The sequence below is a fragment of the Acipenser ruthenus genome, chromosome 33 (assembly GCF_902713425.1).
Source record: "Acipenser ruthenus chromosome 33, fAciRut3.2 maternal haplotype, whole genome shotgun sequence".
Lineage (NCBI taxonomy): Eukaryota > Metazoa > Chordata > Actinopteri > Acipenseriformes > Acipenseridae > Acipenser > Acipenser ruthenus.
This window is the reverse complement of record NC_081221.1, coordinates 3208696-3222458: the sequence shown is the minus strand read 5'-3', so window position 1 is coordinate 3222458 and position 13763 is coordinate 3208696. Positions and strand designations below refer to the sequence as shown.

At 41.9% G+C, this 13763-nt stretch overlaps 1 protein-coding gene across 13 annotated transcripts in view; it reads right to left on the bottom strand.

The window, feature by feature from the left end:
• LOC117433285 (protein TANC2-like) overlaps positions 1-13763 on the bottom strand; it is a 222268-nt gene that overhangs the window by 32383 nt on the left and 176122 nt on the right. For 11 of the 13 annotated variants that reach the window (XM_059006723.1, XM_059006722.1, XM_034055416.3 and 8 more), the window contains 4 exons: positions 11631-11820; positions 10118-10363; positions 3695-3820; positions 588-623 (listed from right to left, as the gene is read on the bottom strand). In XM_059006723.1, coding sequence (XP_058862706.1) covers positions 588-623; positions 3695-3820; positions 10118-10363; positions 11631-11820 — 598 coding nt within the window. The remainder of the gene's footprint in view (positions 1-587; positions 624-3694; positions 3821-10117; positions 10364-11630; positions 11821-13763) is intronic. The other 2 variants (XM_059006724.1, XM_059006726.1) reach the window with 1 other exon arrangement.

The following is a 13763-nucleotide window of genomic DNA, read 5'->3' as shown; positions in this document are numbered from 1 at the left end:
GTCTCAAATGAAGAGATGAAAAAAAAAATACTATATTACATAAAAGTACAAAAAATACTAGTATTGTGAGATTCCCCCTTTTATGTGCTCTTGTTTACCTTTGAGTGGCATTTGTATTTAGTACCTAGTAGCTTTAAATTAATTACTGTTTCAAATCAAATCAGACCAGTAGAAACAAAGTTTGAAATTGTCACACCATCTGAAATACCATTTGGCACAAAGCACAAAAAGGGCACGTTTATGATACTGAATTACCTTTTTGTTCAAACTCAAATTCAAACCCCCTGCAGGCTTGTCACATTGAACCAGTGTTGTCCTTGATGGACCTACATGCACCGTTATCTGCTTGCTTTCCAAACAGGAAGATGATGTCACACTTCCTTGACTGTTACAGACCCATTTAAAAGCCATTTTCATGCTTATCTAAACTGTGTGCCCCAGTAGTTATCTATCTGTGAGCTCATTCATTCCTTCAGACACCAAAGCTGCAGATAAAATTTAAAAGCCCCCCCCCCCCCCCCTCCCCTCCAGAGAGGGTACCTTGCAGCTTTAAAAGGTTAAAAATTACAAAAAAAAGGGGAACTTACGTGAGTGTGTGTGCCAGGCATGGATGTTAGTGCAAGCTGAAGCAGAATACACAATCAGAGAGAAATAAATGAAAGTGACAGTGAAGTGGGATGAGTTTTCTAAGCAGTATCACAGCACAAGCAAAAACAAGACACCACACAAGAGGGGTGTGGGACTGAGGTTTATAGAGCTGAGCAGAGGAGGTTAAGAAACTGACTCCAATTTGGCTCCACTATAGAGCCAGCATCATATGGTACAAATAGAACAGCTTGAGCCAACATGGTGAGCATAGGGACACAGTTTCACAACCACCTCTGTTACTTCAACCATGGGAGTAGGTTGGTGCTCATTGTTGCTGTAAAGGGTGTAAAACCACTAAAAAGGAATCAAATGGTAAATTAGCCCAATCGACACCAATGACCCTCAACTGTGGAAAGCTTATCTGAATAATCGAATCGCTGAATAGTCAGCTTGTGCAGCACTAGCCTTGAGCCACAGCTTAAATTAAATCAGTACCAGTATCCTTTTCACTAAACCCTTTATCATCGTTTAGTTCAGTTTATAAATTCTACCAACATTTCCTACAGAAACACTCTCCTTCATGTTGGTCCGCCAATGCTTACTGTGCAGGACTGTTTTGAAAAAAAAAAAAAAAGTAACTGGAAAAGGACTGCATCTGTCCAGCAAAAACAGCAAGAGGCAGGGACCAACGTGGAGGGTCGTGAACCTGAACAAAATGGACAAGTAGTGAAAATGATTCTGAAGCTAATCAAGGCAGGGTGTGTGTGTGTGATATCTCGCATTTTAATATGGCAACCAGAGACATCTCCTGAATGATTTGTCAGATGAAAAGAGGCAGCAAGTATCCCATGAATAGCATGCATCTCAAAAAAGATGCATGTACATTGCAGGGGTTGCCATGGCGCTAAATGACACAGATCAGCTGACCAGTAGGCCCCCAGAGAATTAAAGTTGAAACTGGCTATGGCTTCCTCCACCTTTACCTGCTACTATCCAAGGACAGAGACCACTGCAGTGAGGAAGGAATGCAGAACAAGTGAGAGAGCAGGTACAACACAAGCCACTGTACAAGGGTGGAAACAAGACTCCTGTTGCATAGCAGTTTTACTCATTCCAGGTTTTACTACAAGCTTGATTAGCTCCAGTGTATAGGTAACAAGCTCAGATGTGTCTTATTTCCATCCCTGCTGTATGTGAACTTTAAGGGGTGCATTCAATCAAAAAATACAGCACTGCTTTTGTAATTTCCTTTGCTGTAGTATGGCGATATTTATTCAAACTTTCAGACACAAGGGCCCTGCTTTAGAAGAGATGCACAACATTTGTGTTAACATTCAGTAAGACAAGAAAGGGAAATTGAACACAGATGTATGGTATACTGCCATTACAAAAAAAACTATTTGATTGACTACCGCCATAAACCAGGTAATAAATGTGTGTTACAGAGCAGCTCTGAATTTTCTAAATCCAGTCCTTGTTACTGTGTATGTATGCCACATTTTATTAATCTACATAAACCTGCTGAAGAAAGTGCCATTTGATACAGCAAGTAGTGTAGGAGAAACAAAATCTCATAACACACAAGCATGTTAAAAGTATCACACAATAACTGGCTAGTTTACTAGGGTACTTTCTCTTTAAGATATTGGTGGGCCAAAAGCTGCAATCGTAGTTTCTTAAAGATAACTTTTGTTTTTTTATTTATAAAATAGCATTAACCGTTCCCTGGCAGGACTCGTTCCAGTTATGTCGATTGATCTTTTAATATCTTGTCCAAATCTCCCACATATAGCCAAGTAGTGTACGATATGTCATGTGCAACCAATCTGTGCAATCATATATTTGTATGTTTTGCAACTGCTTATGATTTCTCATTACATTTTTTCAGTGAAACACCCTTTTTAATATTACCTCAATATTTTTCATATGCATACATGCTGTACACATGTAAACATTCCAGCTATGTCAATACTTAAACATCCAAGCATGCTTTAGTAAAAGACTTCACAGACTCTGATCAGCACGATTCTTGGTCTGTCTTACCTAAGGTACCATTAGGTAAGGTAGTAGAAGATCCGTGCAAATCGAGGTCTGTGAAACCTGCCATAATGCTTTAATAAATTGAACAGAATCTAATGCCACTAATGAGAAGCTATTATGATGCGAGATATATCAGGAACAGTTCTCTCCTTGTACGTGTAAAGTTCTACAGCTTCAGATTCATACCAAACAGAGCCGTTACTAATGCCATTGTTGCTCTAACGAAGACAGTCGCCAAAACAGTTGTCTAACTGAACTAGGGTTTTGCAGATTGATTGCATTGCTGTACTGTTCTCGATTCTGCACAGACACCTACTTTGTTAAAACAGTTGCAAGGTGAATGGGTTATTGCACATGCAGCTATTTCTGTGTTGCTCCCCCGAGCCAGCTGTGTCGAATGCACTGTGAGGCACTCTTACATCTGCGAGACAGGCCTTTTAGCAGGCAGCTTTACGAAGACTGTTACAGGCTTAGATCTTTAAGCTGTCAGACACTACGCAGTGCATCAATCACTTTCAGCAGGTCTCAATACTGCTGCTTGTACCACAAGACCAAAGGCTTGCTGAGAGGGAAAGCTTCTGTTAAAAGTACTTCACTGAATCTCTTTCTGGCAACTTAACGTGAACTCAAGAGCAGGTGTGTGTAGAACACTGCTTTAACACAGAGCTGTGAACATGGGGTGAGTAGGGTAGAACGGTCTGAATACAATATAATACAAATTTGACTTTAATTTTACTACCCAAAATCTTCTTTGTATTTAACTAGAGAAGTCCTTTACAACCTCGTTGCAGTTTTCTTTTTAAATAGCTGTGCTTGAGAGTGACTTTTATTTACATGGGCAATATGACTAACAGCAAGGACTGTAATAAGTGGATCAGGTCCATTCCTTGAAAATGTAATGCTTCTTACACTGAATAAACCAGCAATAGCCCAAGACCTTTGGATGCTCAAGCTTCTGAGCTTTCAGTTGGTATAACGATTGCAGTATTGTTTTCATGGAATGGCCCTACAGGACTAACCCCCACCCAACCCCCTTTCTCCTCGCCGGAAAGTGGGGTGCTCTTACCTCGCAGGTCCTGCCCCAAGCGTCCTGCCCCGAGGTTCTGTCGGGGCATGCGGAGCGAGGTGCGCAGTGGGGTGTGTCTCTGCTCATCCAGGTAAGCCAGGTCCTCCAGGTGAGCTGAACTCGTAGCTGCCGAAAAGAAAGACACGGAGATGAGGGCTGCATTCACTCCAGTGCAAGGTATGCACTAGGGCCACTGCAACAGTGTTCTGCTACACCAAGGCAAAACAAAAAGGGTTTCGAAAAACAGACAAGTCCAAGCATCTGCACCTCAGATTGTAACAGCGAAATCGAGGAGGGTCAGGATTATAAGTACCATTACTTATAATGCGCCACTGCCCAGTTCATGAGCACTTTTTTATTTTATTTTATCTGCTTATTAGGCATTAATATCCCCAGACCGCTACCCACATCAGACAATTGACGCAGTTCTGGTAGCTGTATAGTGCCTCGCTGTGCTCGGAAGCTGCAGGGTCTAAACATGAGGAATTGTCTACCCAGTGGGGAGCCTGTGCTTAAGAACAGACTAGAACATCCCGTACCTTATTATTGTTTATCACTGAAGAGATATATTTTAAGATTGAAAACTGTGATAGATCTTTGTATTCCTTGAAAAATACATTTTTTAAATGTTAGTTTTCACATTCAAGCGAGATCTATTCTATTTTTTATATATATATATATATATATATATATATATATATATATATAAGCTCAAAGAGCCTATATATATATAGTATCAATTTGAATATCATTAAATATAAACTTTAATGATAGAGCTATTTAATATTTGTTTTCTGGTCTAACCTCAATTCAAAAAAAAAAAAGAAAGTGAAAACGTGCAAATTCTTGATCACTCTACACCAGTGCAAGCAAACAAAGTCCTATGTACCATCACTAACATACGAGGTCTTTACAGATTTCATCCCAAAAATCCACATCTTGGTGCCGGATAGCTGTCAAAAAACATACAAAACTAAGAAGCATATCTGGGACTGTGTTGCCCGAAATAAAGCCTCATTCTAGAAAAACTTCCAAAATCCCATGAAATTCCAGGACTCCGGAGCCAGCACAGCTGTTCCTTGAAAGCTACTGTTCCAGGGTGAAGCTTGGACAAGAACACATTATAAAAGCACAATCCAAGCCTTAATCTCTTCAATATTTTACTGTATTTTGGCCGTCCAGCATCCAAGCAAGTGCAATATCTTTCAAAGCTTCAAAACAGAGAAGAAAATCAAAAAGCAGGAGGAGAGAAATGTCTGAATCCACTCAGTTTTTTCAGAGAGCGTGGAAATTCGCAGTATCCTGTATCGGCTCAAGCTCTGTGCTTGAGTGTAAGCGTAGGCCCTGGGATGGGAACGTGCGTGTGTGTGTGTGTGTGTGTGTGTGTGTGTGTGTGTGTGTGTGTGTGTTGATGGAGATCTTTCAGAGGGGGACTAGTAACAAGGAATGAATGAAGACCCAAATATAGAGATTGGATGGCAGCTGGGAATGTGTGGTGTTGGGCTGAACTGAGTGGGCATTTTTGGAAAGGAGGCAGGGGGACACGGATTCAAGTAGTCCCAAGTGTACAGGAGCACCTGCCTTTTGACATAAACCAGTACCCACAAGAATAAGCTGCTGATCTAATATTCACACTTAAACACAATTATGCCCACCTAAGATTTGCAAGATTAATCTTTTAATAGAAAATAGGCTTTTATCATGGGTCTAAAACAATCACTTTGACTTTTTTTTTTTTTAATCTGTTGTGATTCATCTATGATTCTCTATTTAATCTCTTATTAAACCAGGGACTCATTCATTAAAATCAGACTCCTAGGCGCCCCACCACAAGACGACTTCTAGTTTTTAATAGAGACATCTTAAGTTTGTTCTCTAAGCCAGTGGTTCTCAATCCCGGTCCTGGGGACCCCTGTGTCTGCTGGTTTTCATTCAGTTCTCAGTTACTTAACTAGACCCTTGATTGAACTGATCATTTGCTTAATTAGACCTTTTTAATTGTTTTTGGCTCTTAAACAGTTGCAGATTTCAAGTTAGCTATAACATTTTATAAGTAACTTGAACTCTGCAACTGTTTAAGAGCTGAAAACAGTTAAAAACATCTAATTAACAAATGATCAGTTCAATTAAGGGTCTACTTAAGTAACTGAGAGGTCAGTTGGAATGAAAACCAGCCGACACAGGGGGTCCCCAGGACCAGGGTTGAAAACCACTGCTCTAAGCAACAGTAGCACACACACCCTTCATACTGTGGCTAGGGTCCAGTTAGTGACATAATGCTAATAAATAGACTGGGATTGCTGCCAGCACCGCAAACTCAATTTCGATTTGCACGAGGTAGATTTTATTCCTGAATAACGACTTTAAAAAATAAAAAAACACATAAATATATAAAGTTTTCTGCTTGTAATTCATTTGAAGTCAAGGGGTCAAAGACATTGAAACATGAAATTGAAATTCAGAATCTCCATCTGTGATGTAATTTAAAGGGAGGGGAGGTAGGGTGTGCTGCAGAAACTCAAATGAAGTGCATTTTCTTTTGGGGTAGATTGATAACAAATGTAAAGAGTTTTTTTTTATTATTATTTCTTATTTAGATTTCTGATTTGAAATTACTACATAATAATGGTGGCACATAAATAGAAGCTAGATTCATTTGCTGAGATTCTGCACATCTATAGATTCTCTATTGAAACAGAAAAAAAAAAGTTTGATACTTTTAAGCACACAGCAATATGACATTCAGACGGAATGCTGAAGGCAATTGAATTTACTTTGGAAGCAATCCCCAAGCAATCACTCTTTGAACTCAAACTCTTTCAAATTCATTGCTGGCTGTTAGGGAGATTTACAGCTGTTATTTCATTTTAAAATGTAAAACCTTCTCTTTTTTTTCCGTGATGCAGTTCAGGCACTTTTTTATTTATTTATTTTTAAATACATGTATGGATAAACAGATAATGCGAGTATTCTGTTTGGGTAACTTAAACCAAGGCATCATTCTTAGCCTTGGGCACCGTCTTCCCTCACTCAGAATCACCACATATCCTCCATGCAAGCCCAAGTCATGTAGCCTGTCTTCTGTCTCACTTTTCTCCCAGTCTCCTGATTTGAACCCCTAAGTAGGTGAAACCCGTCTCCCCCCACTCTTAGTCCCCTAAGCCTCCTCATTCCCCCCCCCCCCCCCAGACTCCTGGTTATCCCTTCTTGTTGGTTAGCTGGCTCAAGTCATCTGAAAGCTGTCAGAGTAGACCGTTTACCCAGACTTCAAAGCAGAGCCTGTCACTCAAGGGGATTGGAATCATTAAAGCCCGTAGCTTTGATCTGCTTTGATGCAGCCCATGGCTATCCACACCATTTCGTGCTTCCAATAAAACACATCTCGCTGGCTCTCTCTTCTCCATCGGTGCCTCAAACACAGAGTGATTCGCAAAGCTTTTAATAATGCTTTCTTTTCCTCTCAGACAGACGACGGCCGTTGTCTTTTTGTTTTATTCACTTCTTTTTTTGGACGCGCGTTAAAATTCTGAACATTAATGCTTGGATCAGATATGAATGGAGCCCAGAGGAGCTGTGAAGATCGGTCTGCAATAAATAAGAGGCTCAAGGAATCTGACATATGCACTGGATTCTGATTAATAAAAAAAAAGAAAAGTAATCAGATCTATAAACTAAACATTATAAATCAATCAACTTTATTAATTTTATTAAAAAGCACTTTAGCTAAGTTGAGACCGTGCACTTCCCTTGTGACCTGAGCCGGATTTGATCCCAGCCCTCCGGAAGCGTTGAGACGCTAGTATATAACTATTTTTATTGTATTTCTTTACTAGGTCTGGTCTAGTAAACTATAAGGAGACATACTCCGAGAGTAACCAGTGCTGGCACAGTGGGTATCACAATGCTGGTGTCAGTTCAGACCAGCAACTCTATGAACTGGTGCCCCACTGGGTTTCCCTCACTGAAGGGTTTTGCTACAGAGGGCTCCGGTTTAACTGGAAAGTACAGGAAAACAGTCTCTCTCTCTCTCTGCGCCAGCGGGTTTCCAATAACCCACAGCTGCAGAAGTCACCGCAACACCAAAAGAGTGGAGCGGAAGATCACTCCAGGAATTCAGGTGCCAAGGCAGTGTGCTGCTCCCAGCCTCTTCAGATGAGGCAGCACAGTCCTCTGCAGTAGGGTACAGTTTCAAGACTGTGTACAGCTGGCAATGCTTTGATAAAATGATGTATGTATGTATGTATGCATAAAATACTATAATACGGTGACCCAAATGAATTAAGCTGTCACCAAAGGTAGCCTCAAGGTTCATCTCTCATCAGTGGGGCGAGGGGTCTTTATTTTCGGAATTATCTTCTGCAGTTGAAATCCAATAACTTTGTACAAATCAGGGTAGTCCATTGGTATGAGTCATTGGTAAAATTATACCACATGGTACCATTCTCATGTTTTCACAACTTGCAATAGTATGAACAACCAATAGCCACTTGTGATGCATTGTATGCCATTGTTACATAGTAAGCACCTGCTACTCTGTCAGGATCCTTTTGTGTTGCCATTGCTGGCCCTGCCGTGCTGTACTAACGGTTCTGCTCAGGTTTCTTCAGGGTAATACAGTTGGATTACAGTGTGACCCCAGAGGTATTCTTCAATAAGGGTGAACCCTGGGAACAGCTGGGCTTGGTTCTGTTCGCATGACCTCATCTCTTCCGAACAGCAGAGACAGGAATCTCTCACTGCTGCGAATCTAATCCACGGAGCAGGAATTTCACGGGCAGGAAACAGGAATCTGGAGCTGCGGTTCAGGTCTGTGATGGCGCTGTGCAGTGAGGGGGTTGGGCAGCTGCTTACCCTGTTCAGGTCCTGGGTGAGATTGGAAGTCTGTCTGCTGTAGGGCTGTTATATTCAAACATGTAGGTGTTTCAATTTAGCCATGCCAAACTTTTTAACTACACCCCTACCTCTTTGTGAATTAGTCCTAATTGTTTTAGTGCTAGGAAGCCCTAGCCTAATGGAAAGGAGCTCCCCGCCCAGTCCTATGCAGTCAGGTGTTGAATGCTGTAGCCTACATCCTGGAAAGTCGCCATTCATAAACCACAGCAACCATTTCCTGCCTCTCCCCGATTTCTCAGTGCTTGCTGTTGATATTTCGGGCTGTGTAAAATATGTACCTGTCGTCTGAATGTGTTTTAAAGTGCCGTCTCAGACAAACAGAAGGCAGCTCCAGCTGCGGTTTATTCCACAGAAGTTTATTTTTGGTAACGCTTCCCTGAAACCTCTGAAGTCTGCAGCTTGTGCTTGCTTCCTAAACAATGGCAGGAAGTTCAGCCTTTTAGTAAATGAACCCCTCTTGGATTCTCAGCAAAAAATGTAAGGGTGTGTATGATGGTTTGGAGCACACTGCGTCTTGTGATAAAAACAGGGTAGGTCCGGTGAAATCACAGGGTTTTGAATCAGACTTAGGCCACACGTGTAATTACTTTAGCACTGACAGGACATTGATCTACATCAGAAAACCAACATACAGTTTTGGTACCATTGCCAGTCCTGAGAGACCCAGCGCTAAATGACAGACAGGCAGGCAGGGGATGTTCAGGTCAAGATTGAGATCCACGCGCAGAACTATAAGTGCAAGCTTAATGGGCCATTGTCCTTCACCTTACATGAGCACTAATGAACCATAAATTAGATATAAAAATGATGCACCAATAAATGTAGACTGCTATGAACAGCATATTGGTGGGCATACATAGAGGCAATGTATATTAAAGCACTATATTATTGGCAACTTGTGTGCAGCACAACAAATTATATTGTGCAAGCTGTTTCTTGCCAGTGTTATAGAACTGACATTGACTATCTGTCTAAATTGGAAAAAAACAGCCCCAAAGGGCTTCATTTTAATTCAACCCGAGCTAATTATATCCAATAGACATGTGCTGGAATTATTCTCATTACAAAACAGGCAAAAGATAATAGGGCATGACTATAAACATGCCAAACATTGTGAAGGTATTGAGCTGAGCAAACCTTTGTTTTGACTATGCTAGAGAGGATCCCAAGCCCACCATCATACCACTCAAACTATTAACCCACTTCTGCCATCATAGCAACATTTATCTTATTTTGTCTCAGAAAAGCTGGACAAACCAATCAAAAGTAACTGATCAAAATGATGTCTAGAATTCAAATTATTTTGATGTACTTGTCGAAGAGGAAGACCAAATTAAATTCAAAAAATCCTTGACAACTAATTCTAACAAATAAAGTACTCCCAACTGTACATAATTTGTTTCCTCAAGCCATCACTCTCATGTCTTCTTTACTAGGTCACTTTAAAGTATGCCGCTAAAACCCTGAAAGGAATTTGAACCTTGTGATGTCCAGCTGGGTGTATGTTATTCCCTGTGCAGCCCAGCTTACCTGCCACAGAGTTGGGCCGGGGCATCAGATAGAGGGGGATGGACTGGACAGACTGGGAGGAGATGGTCTCCAGGTTGCGTTCAGGGATTTTGTTCAGGCTGTACGTGGAGGCAGTCATGTTCTCATCCACTCGGTACAGACATGAGTCCATGCCTGATTTCTGGGATTGCCAGGGCTTCAGGTTAGCCCGCGATCCCTCCCCGTATTTACTCCGCTCCACATTTTCCGAGTAGCTCGTCAAGGTGGCTGCAAGATTAAACAAAGAAAAAAAAGGGTAATTTGAGAAGATTGGCAACGTGCTGCACAGTTCAGAGCTTCACAGTGACAGATTATCGCCTGCTGCTAATACTAATAAATGTGCAAGGAAATTTGGATATAATTATGCGTAGTGTGCTGAGATTACAAGCTTATGTTTAGTCTTTTTCCTGAGCGCATCTTGCAAGAAGTATAAACACTCGATCATTTAAGTGATTCACTGATTTGTAAGATTAACTCATTCTGATGGAAGTTCTGCCCTTGTTTTTATATGGCATTTAAAGACATTTTAATTTAATTAGCCCGCACTGGGGGAATGGAGTTTTTTCATAAGGATCTTGACCCCTCCATCACAACCACCAGTCCTTGAACGGCCTTGTTCTCCGAACCAATATTCAGCCCCCCTTCAGGTCACATCCATGCTGGCCCGATATAGCCAGCAGCAATGCTTGTGGGCAGGAGGTTGCTGTTTTATGTCACATGTGTTAGAAGAGTTCAAGAGGTCATCGTGAACAAACTCTGTTAAGCCAAGTCAGGATCTGACCTGCCAAGACACCTGGGTAAACAGACATGAGTTTTAATAGCCACGGCAACAGACAGGACCTCGAAATCCAGTGACCGAACCTTCATGCATTAGACATTATTAGGGATTTAGTGCTCTGCAGGTCAGGCAGTGCAGACTTATTTTGCAAGTTCAAATGCAGACCACATTTGGAAAATTAATGAGCAATCCTCATAATGTGTAAGCTTATACTTCACTCATTTCTCTAGCCCATGAAACACAAGATCAAGCTCAGGCAACTATTTCAGCTACTAAAGCAAAGGGACGATTGTTACATTTATAAGCAAGTTGCTCAAATCAAGCCTCCTCTTCACATGGGGGGAAGTTGTTAAAAATGCCCCTTACAACTAGTTGCCTGAAAAGTAGCATTTCATGGGCTTTAGTTTGCTCTACTGGCTGTACTGTATATCACTATAAAAAGCCTTGGCATGATATGGAAATAAGACTTACTGCATAGCATTTTCACCCATTACAGGTTTTAATATGATCTTGATCAGCCACAGTGTATAGGTAACAAGCTCTGGTGTGTCTTATTAAACTCCTAGAAAACCAGGAACGGATCAAACGGGTATGCAATGGGAGCCTTATTTCCATCTGTGGCATTACAAAAGTTGACATGTTATTGCACTGCACTATCCTGCATTGCATTGCATTGTATTGTGATGTGATGCGATGTGGTGTGATGGAGGCACTCACCTATGATGCCACTGTCCCGGCTCTCCAGTGTGGAGGTGGGGCTGGTGACCGTCCCGTAGGAGCAGCCCTTAGTCTCAGCGTTACCAGAGGTGACGGGTGGCAGGGTTGAGCAGGGGCTGTTGGCCGGAGGGGAGGCCGTGCTGCTGGTCAGTGTGGAGCAGGGGCTGATCCGCTGGGTGACCGCCGAGCTCTACAACAGAATACAAGGGGGTGCGGTCAGGGTGGGAGTGCGGAGCAGTACGACAGGACAGCCACCAGGGGGAGCTGGTCCCTCCTGAAAGGTTATTTTCTGTAGACATGCTTTATTCATGCTTTCATTAATAATTTAGTGGAACTTTAAAACCTGACGTTCGATAGAGACTAGACATAGCATCTGCATAACAAAAGGAATGGAAAGACCCTAAAGAATTATCCCAATATCTTGAAAATGACTTAAGTAGTTTATTATTAACAACATACTTACTACCTGATAATACTTGGAAGTGTTGAAAAGTGAATATATAATTAAAGGGAATACTTGGTATAAACAGGGTCCCTTCTAAAATTAAATAATCCAGCTTTAGCTTTTAAGATTACAGAAAAAAAAGAGAGATACTAATTTGAAGTGGTCAGTGTCACACACGATTGCACCACACAGTTTTCAGCACAGCACAGACCATCAAGGCGCCCCTCCATCCTACAGTAATCAGCTAGAGAGGGCTGCAGCAATCTGATAAGCCCGCTGGGAAAAGGGAGGCTGGTAGTTTTATTCCTAACTCAGCAGCACGCACTGCCCTTTCCAAGGAGACAGAGCCCCGTGTCCTTTCACTGGCTTGTCCTTTTAAACTCGGCCCCGTCTTTGAGCTGCCTAATGGCTTCTTAAATAGGGCACGCGGCAAGGGACCATGTCTGCTAAAATGAACACCAGCCCCCTACCGTGCAGGAAAGAGGGGCTGCAGCCAATCTGTCAAAGAGACTCCCCCGGGAGCTCCGATTAAAGCACTTCCTGGACTGGAATTCTGCATGGAGGCAACGAAAAGAGCTAAGCAGTGAATGATACAGGGACTCATTTTGCTTGGCCCCCTGGCCAGATTCAAAGCAGGTCCCACGAGTGAAAGAAAGTCATCACCCAAGGCAAGAACATTTCCACTGATCTGTAAACTGTACGTAGAGATTTGCAAAATGCACAGAATGTAATGACTTTCTCATGTCACTGTGCGCAGGTGCTGCTCCACTACTGTGAAGGGATGACCTGAATCTAATCCATCTACCTACGACCCTGACACCACGGTTCAGCGATTGCCATAACTGATGCCTGAGCACCTGTGTAATTCAGAGTGAGAAAATCGCCCCCAGAGCTGCGTTCGCACAGCTGACCTGGCAGTTATGAATATCAATTCCACCTGCGTGCAGAGTGGAGGATTCACCTCCCGCACAGCAAATAAAATGAGCCGCAACATCAATTATGGAAAAGGCCCGAGACCTCAGCAATTTTCATTATCGCACCGTCCGTTCCCTGACATTGCCGGGAATGAGATGTTTCAGATTTGCAGATTGAAAATCATTTAAATGAGAAACGGCCCTGTCACTCTGGTGTCTACCCATCACAGCCGCTGAGGAAGATTGAATATAACCGTTTATCCTGGACTCCTCTCTTTCAGCCAGCAATTTGTGCTCAGAATCCCAATCAGAAACTGGAACAGTATTTCACTAAAATCTGTTAGACGTGAGGACATGCGAGTACACAGGACTATATTTACTGGAGGCTTAGAAGAAATCATTTAATTGTCACGCACCATTGTTTAAGTTGCAGCTTTGTTGCCTAATATTTGCATTATCATCATCACCTAACACATACTTTTCAAATGCAACAAACTAGATCGCTACTATATAAAGTTAAATCTGCAGCTTGCTGGTAGCTTATCACAGCTGCATGGAGTATTGAAGCAGACACCAGCAGGCCCCTTCAATCAAAATGCATTTTAAAGTCTTGGTTATCACTTCTTAACAAATATGTTTAATTTTAGTTTCCAATTTAACTCTGCATATTCCTATTCTTTCTTTGAGATCGGAAAATGCTAAAAACTTTTAGTCTGTTCCAAAAAATCGTCGTAAATCAGCTTTTTGCTGTCGTGCTCCTCCTTTGTGGAACTC